This window comes from Galendromus occidentalis, unplaced genomic scaffold (assembly GCF_000255335.2).
Source record: "Galendromus occidentalis unplaced genomic scaffold, Mocc_1.1 scf7180000077475, whole genome shotgun sequence".
Lineage (NCBI taxonomy): Eukaryota > Metazoa > Arthropoda > Arachnida > Mesostigmata > Phytoseiidae > Galendromus > Galendromus occidentalis.
The window spans coordinates 1194226-1211649 of record NW_003805463.1 but is presented as its reverse complement, the minus strand read 5'-3'; the positions used below and the strand labels follow the sequence as shown (position 1 = coordinate 1211649).

The window sequence follows — 17424 nt, the reverse complement described above, 5'->3', positions numbered from 1 at the left end:
CCCGCATCCTCGATCTCGACCAGCGAGTCTTGGCGGACAAGGCGCGGAACGATGGTAGAGGATTCGATGCTGCTCACGGAATACGCTTCTCACATGGGATCGAGCATTGACCAGGAAGCGAAAAAATGGCACATTTGCCAGAAGTCTCCTCTAGAATCATACTCTAGACGAGCTTCTGCGCGGGAATCTCTCATCGGAGCTCAGCGGCGTGAGGGAGCGTATTCGACATGAAATGAGCCCCCCTCAGAACATGCTGTGGGGGACGAGTGTCGCGTCCTGCCTCGAAGCCCGGGAGAGGGAACGAGCTCATGGATAGTGATCCAAATAATTCATCTTATTGGCACTGAGGACCCGCGAGCTAGGCTCCAAAATCTTTCTCTGGACATGGGATTGTGCGACAAGCGAAGCTTGGGCTGATAGAGATTTGTTACTGATTCTTAAGGTCAATCGTGGAAACATTTTTCGTGGAATATTTACATATACATATGATGAGCCGGAGTTCCCGGACAGGAATCTCGGTGGGGGCGGGAGCAGGTGACCCGACACTCGGGCACGAACATTCCATGGGATAAGTGATACGATAGATTTCTCGATGATTTATCTACATAAGTGTGGTGTCGGCAGTATTCGGACCCTGACTCCGGTACCTCTGGGCTTGTTGTTGTTGTTGCTGCTGCTGTTGTTGTTGAGCTTTGGAAGCGAAAAGCTCTCGGACTAGTTGAGTCTTCTCCGCTTCCAGCTGCGCGATGAGCTCCTGTCTCTTCTCCAAGTCCGAGCTCAGTTTGAGATTGTGTTCCCGTAGTCGTTTGGCCTCACCCGGAGAAATCTTAATGTCGAAAGAGCTTGCTTCGTATTTCCTCCTCGAAGTTCATGCCTAGATTGAAATCTCCTAGGATAGATGTCATACAGGGTCTAGAAGCTATGAATTACCTGTGTCTGATTCTGTGTTTGGAGCGAGTTCTGGTTCACATTGATGTTGAGCAGGGCTAAATTCATGTGCAGCGGGAACGAAGGCTTATCTCCACTGTCGACCAGAGCGGCGAGATGTTGATTTACGTCAAGGATTCGAGCCATTTGGAAGCGAAGTCTCTCCTCATGGGCATCCGTGGAGTACTCCTGAATTGTTTATCAAAATATATTTCATGAAAACCAGCTCGATCGGAAGCGAATTTCGGTCCGAGAGCTTCCACTGACAGCTAGAAAACGCGCCCGAGAGGCTACTCACTGGTGCTCCATGGGCTGGAACGGGCGCTCGGAGCTTCTCTTGTAGGAGACTTAGCTGCCGTAGATACCAATCCTTGGCTCGTTCCACAGCTTGCAAACCTTTTTGCAAAACATCTCTCTCCTGTTCGAGCAGCTTCAATCGACGTATCGTGCCGTATTCAATGCCTGCAAAATGAATTGGGGGAGACCCATGAGCCTTCGGCATACGATGGGAGCGTCGATGGACTCAGGAATATGTTCCCGCTCGATCCGAAAATTCGGGGAGAGATAGGGGTAACTGCGGCCGTCGAAAGCTCATCGATTGGAAGGAGCTCCGATTTTACTCACCGTGGGCCAGCGTGTGCCGTCGCGGTTCTCTCCTTCGCGGTGGTTTCTCTGGTTTCGACCCTCCCGGTGTCTGCAACGGAGTAGCCATTTGTCTCATGGGCACTTGCTGGGTTTGTTGAACGTTCGCGGTGGAGCTTTGACAAGGGACCGCTCGAACCATAGCATTGAGCTCGCGAGAATTGGGATTCCGGACCAAAGCGGCCTAATGGAAGGGAAAATGGACTTAATCGTAGACAATTGAGATCGAAGCTCATATTCAGATACGAAAATGGACTCACTTGAGGCTGAGAATTCGGCACGCTTGTAGCTGTAGGACTCGGTGTTGATTGATGCATCGGCGCACTCCCGCTCATCTGAGACTGGAATGACACCAGAGACAATCTTTTCTCAGCAGTTCTGCCCTAATATTACGCCGCAAGTGTGCGCGCTCGCGTTACGTCAATCCGTGGCTTCTCTCGTAATGTACGTACCTGGGGAGAATGATTGAAGTTCGGTGCTGATGGTTGCGGTATAAAACGGGGCAGATGAGCGATTTGAGTTTTGGCCGCTGTGTTCCCGCGATGAATCGCAGAGCCCAGAGACACCTGGGGAAAGGGTTTTCGGTTTTGGAACTCCTCTTTAGATACCGTCTCCACGCGGATGCCCGTCTCTTGGCAACCTGATCGTGCTTTATACCTTATTCGCAGTGTGGACTTGATCAGTCTGAATCGGAGCCATCATCGCGCTCGTGGAGCTCTGCAAAGGTGGAAATTCGGACGTGTAGGGTACCATTTCAAGGAATCTGCCTTGGAAATCGCCGACGAATAGGCTCCTCAGCTTCTGACATGCCTGACTCGGCTCCCATTTGCCCTGAGAGTACTGCTGTAGATACTGATCCTGGTGGTTGAGATGGGTCGCATGATGATGGTGATTATGATTATGGTGATGGCCTTGATTGTGGATCTCGTGCATGACGGAATACGCGCGTCGGGCAGCGGGCGGAGCGACCGCGGGAAAGGAGCTCTTCGCAGGCGGCAGCAGAACTTGATTCTGACCTTGCATCGAACTCATCGAGAAAGGACTCCTGTAATGACCGGAATATTCCGTGAAGCTATGAGGAGGAGACAGAGAGAGCGCGGTAAGATCCCAGCCAGAACCTCTCCGTGAGAGCGGCGCCGGTGGTCGCTACGAACCTGTTTGCCGCTTCATTCATTGATTTCGGCATCGTCTCCGCGATACTTGACACGGATCGCGTCATCGGTGGTTTGATTGCTCTCTGAGTATGAGTCGCCGAATTTTCGAGGAAATTGTCTGGGGTCCGAGAGCGACCTGTTCCGGGGCACAAAATATATTCCATATGAATGATGGAGCTAGCATTAAACGGTCGAATGTATGGGCTGTATCCTGGAATACACTAGCGAGCGAGAGAGTCAAATCGTGAAGTTCACCTTCCGGGTTCGTCGGCACGGGAGTGACTTGGAACTTCGATGATTCAATCGGTCCCCCCGAGGGCCGAACGATTCGACGGATCTGCTATCGAACGGATGTTAGTTGATAGAGACGGCGAAAGGGAGTCGATTTCCCCGAGCTCGACCTCATTCGGAAGATTGAAGGAGCTGATATTCAGATGGAGGAAAAAGCGATCAAGTCTCACATTACTCTGCGGTGGCGGTCCCAGCCTCCCCGGAGGAGGAATCCGATTCCCGATATGGGACGGTGTATTGGCCGAAAGGCCGGAAGCGCCCGATGGTCTGCCCAGAACTTTTACACCTGATGGCGGCCGCACCTTGAAATTCGAAATGGAACATCTGAACCCGGTTGCGAATGTTTCACGAAGCGCGACTTGGAACAAAAGATGATGGAATAATGGACGATTTATTACCATTGAGCTCGATGGCGGTAATATTGCTGTCCGCTGATGACCTGTTTGTTGTTGTTGTTGTTGCTGCTGTGGCTGTGTATGGTGGGTGGTCGACGGAGAGAATGGTTTTCTGGGCGGAAGCTTCGATTGAGTCGGAGTTTCCAATAGATTCTCGAACGATACGTTCAGTTTAGGTACAGCCGGATTCAAGTCACCCTGTAATCGGATCGGTTCGATTTAATGGAGGAAATACAAGGAAGCCGTCAGGCATGTATAACTCGGACAGTCCCGGCCGAGCATGCAGTCTCCTATTGCTTTTTTACCTGATTGGAAAGCGTGTCACTGGTGTTGGGTGGCTCACTCGCCGCTCTCGTAGGCGCGAAACTGGTATCGCTTACTTTACCCTGAAATCCCGATGGGTCTTGAGAACGTAGTGGTCGAATCATAGGAACAGGTCTCAGAATGAGGCTCTGAGACCCACGGAACTGACTGAGTAAGGAGGTTACGGAGTCCCGACGGCACCTCAGTCTATTTCGGTCGAAGCTATCTCGGTATCTTGGAGGAAGCTTCCATGACCTGAACCCAACCGATTGGAGTACATATTTCTTCAACTCCTATAGCCAGGTACACGGAACCGGGAGGTCGATTGTAAACGATAGCTTCGGCGATGAAACCTCGACGGGAGGGTTCGGGGCGACTTGTTCAGGGGAGCAAGGAGAAAGAGGGCATCGACTACCTTGTACGGCATGTCCCGGAATTCGCCCAAGAATATCTAATGAGAAAACCGAGCGGACTGAGTTGGATCCCCCTCGATAAGCGAATTCCTCCGTAGTCACTTTGCCGAGAGGAAGACAATGATCTGCCCGGTCCAAGCCTCGAATGGAAGATCGTATGAGATCATGGGAATTCACCGTGATTGTTGATCGAACAAGGATCAATACCATCAATCGAAGGATTTGATGGAGCTTATGCTATGGATAGTGGTTCCAGCTACAAACAGCGCTGTCACATCACTCACCGATGCTGAACTCGCAGCTACTCCGCTCTGCTGGAGAGTGCTCCCGTTGCTGAACTTCGGGAGTCGACTCCCGCCGTTGACGACAGCGTTGACGCTGTTGCTTGGAGTCGTCGGGGCGAACCTGATTTTGGAGATTGGGAGGGAAAGTTTATTCCGAGACGTTCGAAATGAATGCAATGTTTGTCTCCGGATGCCTAAAATCGTCTCGTTAGCAATAAAATCCACGTATACCTCGGAGCATCGAGAGAGCCGGCTACAGAGGAGCTGGAGCCCTGACGGCGGTGGCTGAGATGCGACTGCAAGGGGAACACTCCGTGGGATTGTTTTCGAGAGCAAAAAAGCAGAGAGGGGCAATTCTATCGAAAGGAACCTACATGGTCCAGAAGGATATTTCTCTGAGAAACAGGATTTTGACTGCTGCCTGACGTCACCGACGAGACGCTGTTGTTGCAGGACGACTTTGGCGATTCCGCTAATAGAGCCATCTTCAGGGCCGAGCAGAATCTATAGACAAAGAGAGTGACATAAGATAAAGGATGCGTTTATATCCTATCGTGGACCGGAGGATACGACAAGTCACGAACCTGTCGAAACTCAAGAGTTGTCCCTTGTTCTGAGCGGCAACGTTTCTCAAGTTGTCCAAAACTTGAGCATTCGCTTGCTTTGCCCATCGTGTTTCAATGTCCCGCAGCGGAACTAAGCCCGATCCTAGCGAAAATAATCGGCCATTAAACTCTCAATCAGCCCATCCGTGGTCGCTTCATTCGGTGGGACCCTCTTGAGAATGCGCAGCTCCTCGTGGACGTGCCCGAGCGATCCATGGGCCGCGGCACAAAACTTGAGCGAGCTCTTCGCGAAATCGGAGGCTCTTCAGAATATGTGTACAATCAAGTCAACTAGCTGGAAGGGTCGTCGAAATTCCGCAGCCCAGACAGTTTCAAATATATAGAACACTTTCGGGGATACGGGAATGGCGAATCCTGGAAGCTCTTGCCAAGCCGAGATTGTTCTCCGTTCGAGTAGGATTTTCCCGAGATTACGATCACAGCCTCCATATCGGAGATTCTAGTCGCGGTCGACGACACAGCGACTCCAGGAAGAGGAACCCACCTTTCTCATCGAGAATATCGAATAGAGTCTTCATAGATTGCACGAATTTGGCGGGGAGCCCGTCGTAGGGACCCGGGTAAGACGGCGGCCCCGGAGAAGGCATCGTCGGAGGTCCCGGTCCGTTTGTCAATGCACTCGCACAGCTTGATGTTGATGAGTGGCGACCCATTTCGCGCCCTCTGAGTTCTACAGAGCTCTGCAAGTTCGTTGAGAGAGATGAATACTCCGGAAAACTTGATTTCTGCGATGATTCATTTGGTTTATCAAACGACAACAAGCACAATTAAGCGTATTGGTGCTCAGAATTTCTCGCCCGGTGTATTATACGTAGTAATTAAAACGAGAGTTACAGGCTCACGGAAGAGGAATCTTGCGCAAGAAATCCTTGTCTATGCTAGTTTTTGATGAATATTCCATGATAGGCAGCTGTGCCACAATGGGGAGAACACATGGTAGATCGAAGCGTATCGATGGCGCTCGGAAACCCGGTATTTAATTCACCGCTCAACATTCGCACTCACCATGCACTGGGACTCTTTAATGCACTGTACGTGTGGAGTCCGACTGTTCGGGAGCGTCTCGGAGCAAACACCTGTGCGAGAGAGTTCAGCCCGCTTATCGAGACAGGCGACCGCATGAAGCAATGTTTTCGTACGGAGAGAAGAAGCTCACGAAAAGCTAACGTGGCGGCAGGCAACGTCGAGCGCCCAGAGGAGCCTTCGATTCGGCCGCCAGACCGGTTCGTTTCTATGAGGGAGAAGAAAGCTTCTTCTTCTGTTGAGAGAGAGAGAGTCTAGAACAAGAACGGATCGCCGTCAGTCGGCTCACTGACTGACTGACTGACTCGTAGAACTGGGTCGAACTTCGGCAGACGGCGGGTGGCTGGACGGAGGAGCGGACGCACGAACGACCGACCGGACCGACGAAGGTTCGGCAGAAAAGCGCCAACAACGAAAATCTTCGGCCAGAAGCACTCCACCCGCCTGCCCGCTCTTGCCCGCCGTGACCCGATCGCCGCCGTCGGGGTAAGAAGGCGATGCTGACAGTGCATTTGACCGCGAAAACCGTCGACACGCTACGGAGACGTAGTTTTCTTGCCTATAGATGGGATCGAACCGATGTATACACGGAAAGATCGAGGGAAGCTTTAAGCGACGCGCGACGGCTGATCTGCGGAGCGAGGATGAGCTATCATGTCAGGGGAGCCTGCGCTCCTTGGAATCAGCCAGCAATGGAATGAAAGCTCAGCAGATTGCTTCCCTCTACAGCTAATTATCTATCAATTTATTTCCCTTAACCTACGGTCCAATCTCGGGAGACCAGAGCGTCAGGAAAGCTCGCCACGACGGACATTCATTCGCGAGTTCGCTGAATATCGCGCCTCGCTCGAGACAATGCGATGCCGTGAGGGGCTAGCCGGGTGCGAAAATCGGACTCGGTCTTCCTCCATAGCGGAGATCTAGAGTTGCTCAAATTGATTTCGAGATCATTTTCGGGGAACATCAAATTGTTTCCGTGACGTCCCGTGCTCACGGAAGAACATTTCCACAGATCCGAAGTCATCAGCACCTTCGAAATTCCGCTCCTTGCCAAGTGCTGATTGAAGAACCTCTCACAATTCCTCGAATTTCTCATGACTTTTATTGAAGAACAAAGAAGATTGCCGTCACGTGTTATATTATGAGTCATACCTCGAAATGGAAACATCGGGAAATGATTGTACCTAAACACTGCGATCGCCTTCGGCGCAAGCAGGATTTGAATCCCGTTGGCAGCGTCTCCTCGTAGTTTCGTGACGTCTAGAGTTTAGCCTTGGACAGGAACAAGGGAGCGATTGCGTCCAAAGCGCCGCGGTCGGAGACCTCAGCTTGAGCAAACGTTTCTTGAGCGCTTCGAGCACCTTGTACAAGATGGTGGAATGCCAAATCATCCAGGGTGATCCTGCATACCGACGAAACGTCTTTGGGAGCGCCTCTGTACACGGCTCCGGGCAGTTTAGACAAGTCGATGGTCCAGTCACTGCGTTTGGCTCCGTTCTTCGTGATAGCGAAGTGGTAGGCCGTTTTCTTGGACACCTCGATCAGTTGAGGAAGATGAGCCAATCTCTGGGTGACGATGAAGAACTGATAGTCGCTCCATAACTCTTCAGATAGAGGTTGTCCGTCGGAGAGAAGGGGCTCCATGAGTTTGAGCTCCACAACTCGTCCGCTCTTAAGGATCTCCTGCCACAGAGTGTTGAACTTCTGCATGAGCATGATGTTGCCCTTGATTTTGAGGCGACCCTGCATGAAAGCTCTCTGTGGGTTCAGTTTACCCAACATGAGCTGCACAAGGTCCTCGTCGTCTGGAAACGGAGAATTCAGAGATGTGAAGGCGGGAATCGAAGAAATGAGATATACTTCTTATACGGGTAATTTCACGTTCCCGTTTCGATTTCATAAGGGGGAAAAGAGGAATAATTTGCTACTTACCGATAGTGATTTGGACCTCCGGGCTAGCCCCGTTGCGAGGCGCCTCGTTGTACAGGTCTCCTTTCGCACTCTTCAGGTCAGAGGTCCATTCGGAGGCTTTCTTGCCCTTCTTCAGGATCACCCAGTGATACATGCATTTCACCAGCCCAGCGATGTGCTCTCCCATCGCGGGGTCTTGATGGAGATGATAGAGGAAGATGTTGAAAATAAAGTCCGCCTTCACAATCTTGGGGCTGCCTGGGGGTGGTGACAGGCCGCTCGAAGAAGCCGGAACTCCGGGAAGCTTCGCCGCTTCCTCGTTCTCCTCGCGATCCCTGTCATCTGCCCAGAGATCCGCGAGTTTCTGGCTTGCGAGGACGTTGCCCTTCACTTTGAGTTTCTGGCTCATGAAAGCACGCTGCGCATCGAGCCTTCCCGATTGGACCTTGTCGAGAACTTCATCCTCCATGGTCAGAATGCAATCCGGCTTATCTTTCGCCGGACCTTCGTAGCCGCATCCAGCCCCATTCTTCAGATCGAGTGTATACTGATAGGCGAGCTTGCCGCCCTGGAGAATGTCGAATTGGAAAATGGTTTGGATGTCCGCGGCGAGCTCAGGATTCTTCGAAATCTTTTCGTTGGTGTTGGCGAAGATAATTCGGCTGCGCAGCTCACCTCCGCTAGCGGGGGCGCTGGCGGGAGCTTCTTCCTTCTTCTCCGGTGGTGGCTTGAGCAGGAGTCGGAGCTTCTGCATGAGCATGATGTTTCCGCGCACCTTGAGTTTACCGGTCATGAAAGCTCTCTGCGGGTCGAGTTCGCCGACAGCCATGCTGAACATGTCGTCGTCAGTAATTGTGACCACGCAATTGGCTTTGCCGTCCTTACAGGGTCCTTTGTAAACAGCGCCCTTGCCGTTCTTGAGGTCGAGCGTCCATGTTGCAACCGTTTGCCCGTTTTTGGTGATATTGTATTCGTAGATCGCTTGGATCTTCGACGCCAATTCCGGCTGCTCCTCGACACGGAAGCCCATACCTGGAATTTTTCAGATTTTCGAGTCTGACGTGGATGGCCCTCGTGGGATGTTCGACGGTGAGCGAATGCTGATGACAGTATGAGTGTGTAAGAGATCCGTCAACATTCCAAACCTACCTTCGAAGACCAGGTCGGTCTTGAGTTCTTCGCCCGCTGACATTTTCACTTGCGGAGTCGGTACTTGTACGGGAATTGCAGGCGCTGGTGCTTGGACGCTTCGATTTAATTCGATAACTCCTCCACCGATTACAGTCTTTCCGCTCTCGACAGCAATCGATTCGAATACTACACGATTGCCCTCCCTCCACATACGCGTTCTCACGGTCTCTCCTGGTACCACGGGTCCGGTGAATCGAACCTACAAAAATTAAGTTCATCATTAGATCTTGATCGGTTGTGAGCTCGGAGTGTCCGGCGAGTGCTGAGACAATTTGCTGCGAGCCTGCCTGCAGACCTGACATTCTACTTCTCGCTTGCTCTTCGAGGTTCTCTCGGCGCCATCCACGTCTTTTGCGTTTCCTACCGTTCGGAAACCCGCGAGTCTAACTGTCCTCTTCACTGAGACACGTTTGCGACTCCAGAACGAGCACGCGATATGGGACGATGCTAACGATAAGAGGATCTCGAAAGAAAATCCTCGATTTCGATATACTACCAGAGAGAAGGAGATCCCTGGAATACTATTTGCGGATCGATGTTTGTCCGAAATTTCTCCGGACGCCTCTCCAATGCCAGCGTAAGAGCCGGGGACCCGTTCAGGAATTCGAGATAAACGTCTTGAAAGATCGAATGCTCATAGAGCATCGGAATGATTTATCTCCAACCATTCACCTCAGTGCCAGAAATTCCCAGGGATCGATGACAGCGCGTGTGTTCAGAATAAATCGGCAAGAGATCCCGTCATTCCCTGCCTGAGTCTCACGAACGCTCATCCCCTTGAAAATATCACCACAATGCGATACAATAAAACCGTGCAACAGAATAAGGAACATTGTGATAGATCGTCCGTGAATGTCATTCCGGCGACGAAAGACCCATATCCATCGGCATGGTACAGTCAAAGGTGACGGATTCGGAATCGATACACCGACTGCGAGGAGACAGGCTTTCGCGCGTAGAATCATTTATCATCACCTTGGGCCGGGGAAACGACCCGAGGCGCCTTGTGTCAGACTGACACATCCTCAGTATTCGTCCGTACTCGGGAGTAAGGGCATCACTCTCAAATAGAGGAGTGAACTTCGGAGTCTTCGGGGCGAAATAATCACCTAAGTGATCCGGGGACGAACATTCGACCTCAACACGGTAGGGCTTGGATGGCAGATTGAGCCTCCACGACTCGATCTGACACCTAAGGGGTGGCTCAGCGATTTGCCCTATGAGAAAATGAAGTTCCGTTCTATCCAAGCTACTTCCGGACGTGAGCAAATATCGAAGGGAGAACTTCCGCGAATATTTCCGCAAGAACGGCTCGCTGAACGCTCCCGGAGACAAAATGAGGAACTGGACTAGTTTACGCTCAGGACTTCCGCGAAGTTCGGGAATGGTAGATGAATTACTCTATCATTGCCCCCGTTGACTTGATACACTTCCGCGAAGGATTCTCGACGGATGCTCTGCTCAATTAACTAGGTTCGAACAGCTGCCGAACGAAGGATCAACGCGGAAGCTCTGCCGTCGATAAAGCCGCGGTGATTGCTTGGGAAAGCGGCTCGACAAGATTCTCATGAACGCATTGACTCATTCTGATCGAGGGTCGAACTAATTGGACTTCCGAGAAAACGGACCGAGAAAATGGAGATTACTGAAGAATATGCGAGGCTCTGTCGATCTATGCCATTTGAGTTCGAGACTGTCTTTGATAATTATCATCCAGAGCTATCGGATCACCTTACCACGGATGAAGTCGAGTCGAATCTGATCAGATGACGCGTAGAGCGCGAAGTCTCTGAGCACCCATACACTAACGTCTGTAACTTCTCTCACGAAAACGGAACGAAGGACCAGATGCTAGCTCCCGTGAACGAAGTTGAATCTTCGTCAGCTCTTACCACACAGCTCAGGTCACTGCGGGCAAGGGAAGCGCCGGCACCGCTGGTCGGATTTATGTATTTCTCCCAAAAGTGTTCTACTGCGGAGCAAGCCGATCGGAACGAAATTGGCGAGCTCCGTTCGGAATTCGAGTCCCGGAGCCCCGACCGATTTCCGACTCATTTCTACAATATTGAGAGGGATTCATTCTACTCGAACGTTGTCCGAATCACCGCGACCGATGCAGGCGAGGGAGATAGAGAAAATTCCCGACGGCGCGAGCAGTCGACTTCGTCCACCAGGATAGGCAGTCCAAAGCAGGAACTGGATTCGTCTTCTTTGAGGAAAAACGCGGAGCCCTTCGGGAGCGGTGTCAACGTCGCGAGCCGGATCTCTCAGCGTGCGCAAGGTCAAACATCAAACAAAAATCAAGGAGAATTGTCTCGATTGAAGTCGATCCTTCGAGCATGTCTATTATGTACATCAGCTGCATCTCTCCTCCCGGAGAAGGCTAAACGTAGAATGGAGACAAGCGTGACGGACACTTAGCCCATCAGCATGAACTAGATCGAATATATCGCATCGGGATTCAAATCGTCGACGGAGAATACATCGTACCCGTAATTCGAGGTCACGGCGTGATTGCGGCTCAACAATCGATGACAGACCCTTCAGTGCGAACCCACGACGGCGACCCCGTCCTCGACCCAAGTGAAAAGTCAACGCTACGTGGTCATGGCTCCGACAGTCGCATCTCACAACGGAGCTGAGACGGCCCGAGAGATGGAAAAATAACACGAATTCTTCTCGTTTTAACACGAAAAACGAAACCCACCTTGAGCGATTTGAAAGCCGTCATGTCGTTTCCCGCAAAGGCTTTCAAGACGTGTCTCGTTGAGAATCCCAATGAACACAAGCCGTGCATGATCGGTTGAGACCAGCCCCCCATGGCTGCGAATTGTGGATCTATGTGCAAGGGGTTCTTATCTCCACACAAGCGGTAGAGAGCGGCCTGATCGATGCTCGTTCGATCTTCGAGGACTGCATCGGGTTCCCTCTTGGGAATCTCCGCCGTTGGAATAACTTTGCTAGACGAACGGGGACCGCCGAATTTCCCGGCGCCGACGAAGAACACCAGCCATTGACTGTAGGCAACTTTTTCCCCAGTGGACACATCGAATGTGTCGGCGTCGATGATTACAACCGCTCCGGAACCCTTGTCCAAAACGTCGACAACTCGCACCTGGGAGATCGGAAGGAGACCATCGTAGTCTCCGCTATCTAATAAACTGATACAATATGCACACAAGTTAGGAGATGCGCTGGAGCCCAAATCGGGTATGGGATCTAAGTTCCGGAACTCACATCTGTCTTCACGGTTGCCGACGGCGGGAACGGCTTGTAGAGTTCGAGGAACTGCTCCCCGTGCAGCATTCGAGCAGGATCTCCGTTTATACGACTGACAGCCTCGTGAAGCTCTTTCGAGGTGAATACGGCGTTCATCGGTGGTATCACACCGAACGACGGAACAACGCTGAAGTCTTCAGCGTTCTCGTACAGGAATTTCAGATGATCCGGCTGCTTCGTCGAAACGCCCACCGCCAAGTTATACAGGATCGAGGTATCGATATTGTAACGGAATATGGACTCATCCTCAATGACTGTTTGGGCGGTCTGGCTGGGCGATAACGGTTGCATGCTCTCCCCGGATAGAGCTTCAACTACAGAAATCGTCTGTTCTTGGATGCTGCCCAAGGGGCGGGCGCCCTGCAATGACGTCACCTGATCCCAGTTGGCGCGCAAACTCTCGAGGGTCAAGCTCTCGTCGATGAACGCTTTGCCCACCGATCTGAAGAATTGGTACTTGGCAACAAATCCCCCAGCGGCCTCGAAACAGCCTCCGTTCTCTGGGCAGTCTTCGTGGCAGAGCCACACCGTGACTGGGCTGACGAAATGCGGCTTTAACTTCTCAAAAATCTCGGGTGGCATTATATCTTCGGTGAGTCGGGATGCGGCCGTAGGGACAACCGTGTTGACCGCGATATTGTACTTCCGTCCCTCTATAGCCAACGTGTTCGATAGACCGAGTAGGGCCAACTTTGCTGATGAGTAATTCGCCTGTCCGAAATTACCGAAGATTCCAGCGGCAGATGCGGTCATGATCACCTTAAATCATTTTAGGATTATGGACCAATGGCAACATCGGTGGGAATCTCAAAGAGATTGATGCATAATATCATCTCGGATTCCATTCATGTATTGCTTCGAGAACTCACTTTTCCATAACCTTGCTTCCTCATGTGAGGCCAAGCGGCCTTAGTGACAGAAAAGGAGCCTTTCAAATGAACTTTGTGGATGAGGTCGAATTCGGCTTCGGTCATGTTAACGAAAGCTTTGTCGCGCAGAATTCCGGCATTATTTATCACGATATCGACGCGACCTGTTCGGAAGAGCAATGAACTCAAGGACGCTGTGATTACGATCGTCTCATTCTATATCTAGTAGTTCGATAGTAATTCAATTCCTCGTGTTAGGGTTCGTTGCTGATCTCTCGATTGATTCGAAATTTCTCCTACCATAGGCCTTGATAGCGGTTTCGATAATTTTTCCGCCGTCTTCCACACTGTTGTAGTTGGCGGTAGCCTCACCACCCTTGTCTCTGATCTCCTTCACAACCAGGTCAGCCGCGTTGGAAGATGCTCCCGAGCCATCTCGGCTACCCCCAAGGTCGTTGACGACAACCTTACAGCCTGAGGATCAAGAAAGTTCCATTGACCGACTTCCGACACGACAGGGCTTTTCTTCGAGATTTCAATGAAATTTCCAATGTCCATGAACAGACGAACCTCTAGAAGCCAGCAGGAGAGCGTACTCCTTCCCGAGGCCGTTACCAGCTCCCGTGACCACGGCAACTCGTCCGTCGAAGCGCAACATCTCGGAATCTGTAGAAATCCTGTTCATCAGCGAAAATATTTGAGTAATATGAGTATTCGGTTTCGCTTGAGATTTTTTCAGCTCATGTATCCTACGCGAGCGAGAGACGGGTTCTCCAGGTCAGACTCCGAGTTCGAGGAGAAGCTGCCCCAATGCGCCGTACGAATTCAAGGGGAAAGCTCGAACTTTTGTCCGGCTCGACTTCTGAGAAGCAGGAAAGAAGGAAGAGACGAGGAAACCTCATCGCGACTTCCGGGAAACTTTTTCCGATCTGGGAACCGCGTGCGCTGCTCGAGGATCTCGGGAGGAACTCCCCCATGGAATACCGAAGGTTCCATAAAAAGTTCCATGCTCGAGGGGATGCGGGGGGTATGAGGGAAGCCTCTGGATGGCAGTGCACTCCTTACCGTGTTCGGAGACGGTCACGACTAATCTATTGTTTTCGAGACACTGGCGAGCCGAAACGGAGAGAATCACTCAAGATAGTGGGTTCGGGTATCTGGCACATCACCACGTCAACCCGGAAACCGGTTTGTTGTCGGCTCCTCTATATCCTCAGGTTGAGGCCGTAAGCGTCGCTGCATCCCGCGGCACTCTTCGGTAGCTGAGCAGCTCAGTGCCGCAGCCGAAGCTGTGAACAGAGATCTCCGAAAACTTTTCGGGACTCACCTGTTCGATATCTCCTGGCCGACAAGCAGCCGCAATCAGCTGCGGTAGTCGTGACAGGCGGATAACTGAAGGAGGCGCTCCTAGATGGCGCTCCGGCGCCAATATTTACCCCTACCGCGGCGGAGACGCGGGTTGATTTTCACCCTCGTTTATCCGCTTTCCGCGAAAAGTTCGAGATGCCAAGGTCGTATCTATTCTATTCTGTATCCATGCGCTGGAAGTTTGTCTGATATTCGTCCTTACTTCCGCTTAGGGATCGCGAATGAGCGAATTCGGTGAAGACGAGGAAAACGGGAATGTGAGCGTCTAAAATCCGCGATAATCGTCAACATCCGCACCCTCGGAAGGAGTCATGAGAAGATCATTAGTTTCAGCCGGGGCGAAGCTTCCGATCTCTTCCGAGACAGGTGATTCGCAGTCGATATGCTTGTGAGATTTCGGGCGCTCACACCATCGAGTGCTACCGAGAGCAAGCAGACGACGCCCGCACGAGATTCGTTGAGCGCTGGACCGATAGAGCCCGATTCCGAGCAGTCTATCAGTACATTGGATTCTCGGAGCCCGAAGCGGGCGTCGGGCTTCGATCGTCAAGGCTCGCGATCGACAACGAGGAGAGGGGAATGCAAAGAACCGGGATCTTTCCGCCTCCGACGTGTGACTGGGGAACCTTCGCGAATCTCAGAAAATCTTCCGGAGACTAGTCTCAGCGCGGATCGACATTGGAGCTCGTCGGATCTCTCAGCGTCTACTTCAATTCAGCTCAGAATTATAAACAGAATATTGCGCCCGATCAAGTTATTCAATTCCACGGAATCGTCTAAGTCTAGATGAGTTTAGCAGGCAAAATCTATCATAAAGGCCCTGAAGTCCCTCTAATCAAGCATCAGATTTGGGACATTCATTTTACCTACGCTAGCAACAATGAAAATATCGAGCCTAAGGGAAACGAAACCACGAAAACGAAACTCTGCGAAATGTCAGACTTCATTCGAGCGGAAGCCTCTCGTTCGGCCCAGACGAAAGCCAATATGATCGACCCTTCCGCATAAATATGATGGCCGAGTGCTCGTCTCTGAAGTTGCTCTGAACGTGATTTCTGAAGAGTAACGTCCATCACGCCGTCCTTATAGCGCAGAAAATCGTTCTCTTATCGCAAGCATCTGGCAACAGAGAATCTGGGCTCTGTGTAACGCAGCTACACTGAACTCTAACCGTCGAATCGACGAGAGCAGGCTCCACGATCCTCAGCACGAGGAAGCATTGTCCTCTTTCTGCTCGGTTGGTGAGGCGCTCTCGAAAGCCATGTCTCTGGGACAGGACATCAAATCAGCGGGATAATTCTCATAAAATTCATTCTCTATTCTCAGCAACCTCAGTCCCTTCAGCCCTCGACTGAATCCCTTGAGCTTCGCCGAGGAAATGCAAAATGAGGGATCTTCCCGTCTCTCCAGCTCTGGTCTCATCAAGCGATCTCAGTTTTTCAAGCTCCAATGGCAGCTATATGAGCACTCGATCGATCCCAGCGAGAAAGCTCCAGGGAGGCTGATTCGGTGCGGCGGAATCTCATCAAGGGGGCGCGAGGGGTAAGGCTGAGGAACGCGGGTCGGAAGCATCGAGAATGTCTCTAAGGTCTATGCTGCTCACCTTATTTCAGCGATGAAAGTCCACCAGCAGCAATCAAATTTCACCGAAAAACAACACAGGAGTCACTTGTCGTTGATCCGGATGCTCAATATGCGCACGACAATCTTTGCTCACTGAAGAATATCGCCAAGGTCTGCAGTTCAGAATCAAGTGAGGCGGAAAGAAACGCAAGGATTGCCTTAGCAGCAAGGAAAATACTTTATTCACTCGTTGTACCACCTCATGTACCTATGATGTTGGAGAGAGATTCCGGAGAGTACCTGAAGACGCGAGCACAACCCCATCTTCCCGATCGCCCCTCTAGTTGCGGTTCAAATCGACTCTCCCGCAGGATGGGTTGTGATGAGGTTTGAAGTTCGGATGCCGCAGGCGCTCGAATTTTCTAAGATGCATATTCTCCGGGGTTGCCTGACTCGGATCACTAATTGTGATGATTCACGATTTTCGCTAGCATTCTATCGGAAACTGGTCAAGGCAATCAATAGAGCTTGTGGGTCTTGGTCGTTTGTATATTTTTCAGAAGCCGTCAGCACTGCCGAGCGGCGCTCCACAACAATCGTTCGGGACTCGTTGGCGAGCTGCAAGCCATACCATAGAAGAATGTTCATGTGAAACGTGTTGCTCTCTTCGGCACACCTTTCCGGCGACCCATCGATATTCCAGCATTATGTCCTCTCTCAGGCTTTGAATGTCCAAGAGTGTCGGGAATGATGAGAAGGAACTGCTGAACATGATCATTGCCATGCACTGCATGGTCATACGACCCCTTACCCACGGACTCTCCCAACCTGATATATCAGTCGCTCATAGTCCGTTCGGAGTGGATGTCCCGGAGGGTATCGGAGAAATAGCCCTCAAGCATCGATCTTCTGGATTTGTATTTCTGAACACTCTCCTTCGGGTTAAGATAGAGACCCTCAGGGATCACCCCTCCTCCCAGATCCGATTGGACTCTCGAGAAGTTTGTCGGCACTCGAAGCCGCTTGAAGCTGCTTTCTTCCCCGAAGAGTACACAAAACGATTCTGCCCCATCATCTCAGACCGTCTCGAGGCGGCGATGTCCCTGATAGTAGTTCGCGCGCCTCGTTTCTCCGATCTTCGCCCTTCGAAGTTGAACGTACCCGCCGTGAACCGGCGGGGAAGCT

The 17424-nt window shown here is 51.5% G+C and overlaps 2 protein-coding genes across 2 annotated transcripts; both read right to left on the bottom strand.

The window, feature by feature from the left end:
* Window positions 1-601: 601 nt before the first annotated feature.
* Window positions 602-5688, bottom strand: LOC100898134 (uncharacterized). The gene is made up of 15 exons (XM_029111886.1): window positions 5520-5688; window positions 4994-5117; window positions 4784-4913; window positions 3715-3795; window positions 3413-3607; window positions 3185-3316; window positions 2979-3060; window positions 2724-2859; window positions 2227-2614; window positions 2022-2135; window positions 1830-1910; window positions 1552-1753; window positions 1226-1389; window positions 921-1116; window positions 602-846 (listed from the first exon to the last, which is right to left on the bottom strand). The coding sequence occupies exons 1-15, from the start codon at window positions 5686-5688 to the stop codon at window positions 602-604; spliced, it is 2439 nt and encodes an 812-aa protein (XP_028967719.1).
* Window positions 5689-7137: 1449 nt separating this feature from the next.
* Mfe2 (peroxisomal Multifunctional enzyme type 2) lies at window positions 7138-13966 on the bottom strand. Its single transcript, XM_003744914.1, has 8 exons — window positions 13879-13966; window positions 13609-13782; window positions 13309-13472; window positions 12398-13198; window positions 11868-12275; window positions 9119-9359; window positions 7991-9001; window positions 7138-7863 (listed from the first exon to the last, which is right to left on the bottom strand). Exons 1-8 carry the CDS (start codon window positions 13964-13966, stop codon window positions 7319-7321), a joined length of 3432 nt encoding a protein of 1143 aa, XP_003744962.1. The 3' UTR covers window positions 7138-7318.
* Between the last annotated feature and the right edge of the window lie 3458 nt (window positions 13967-17424).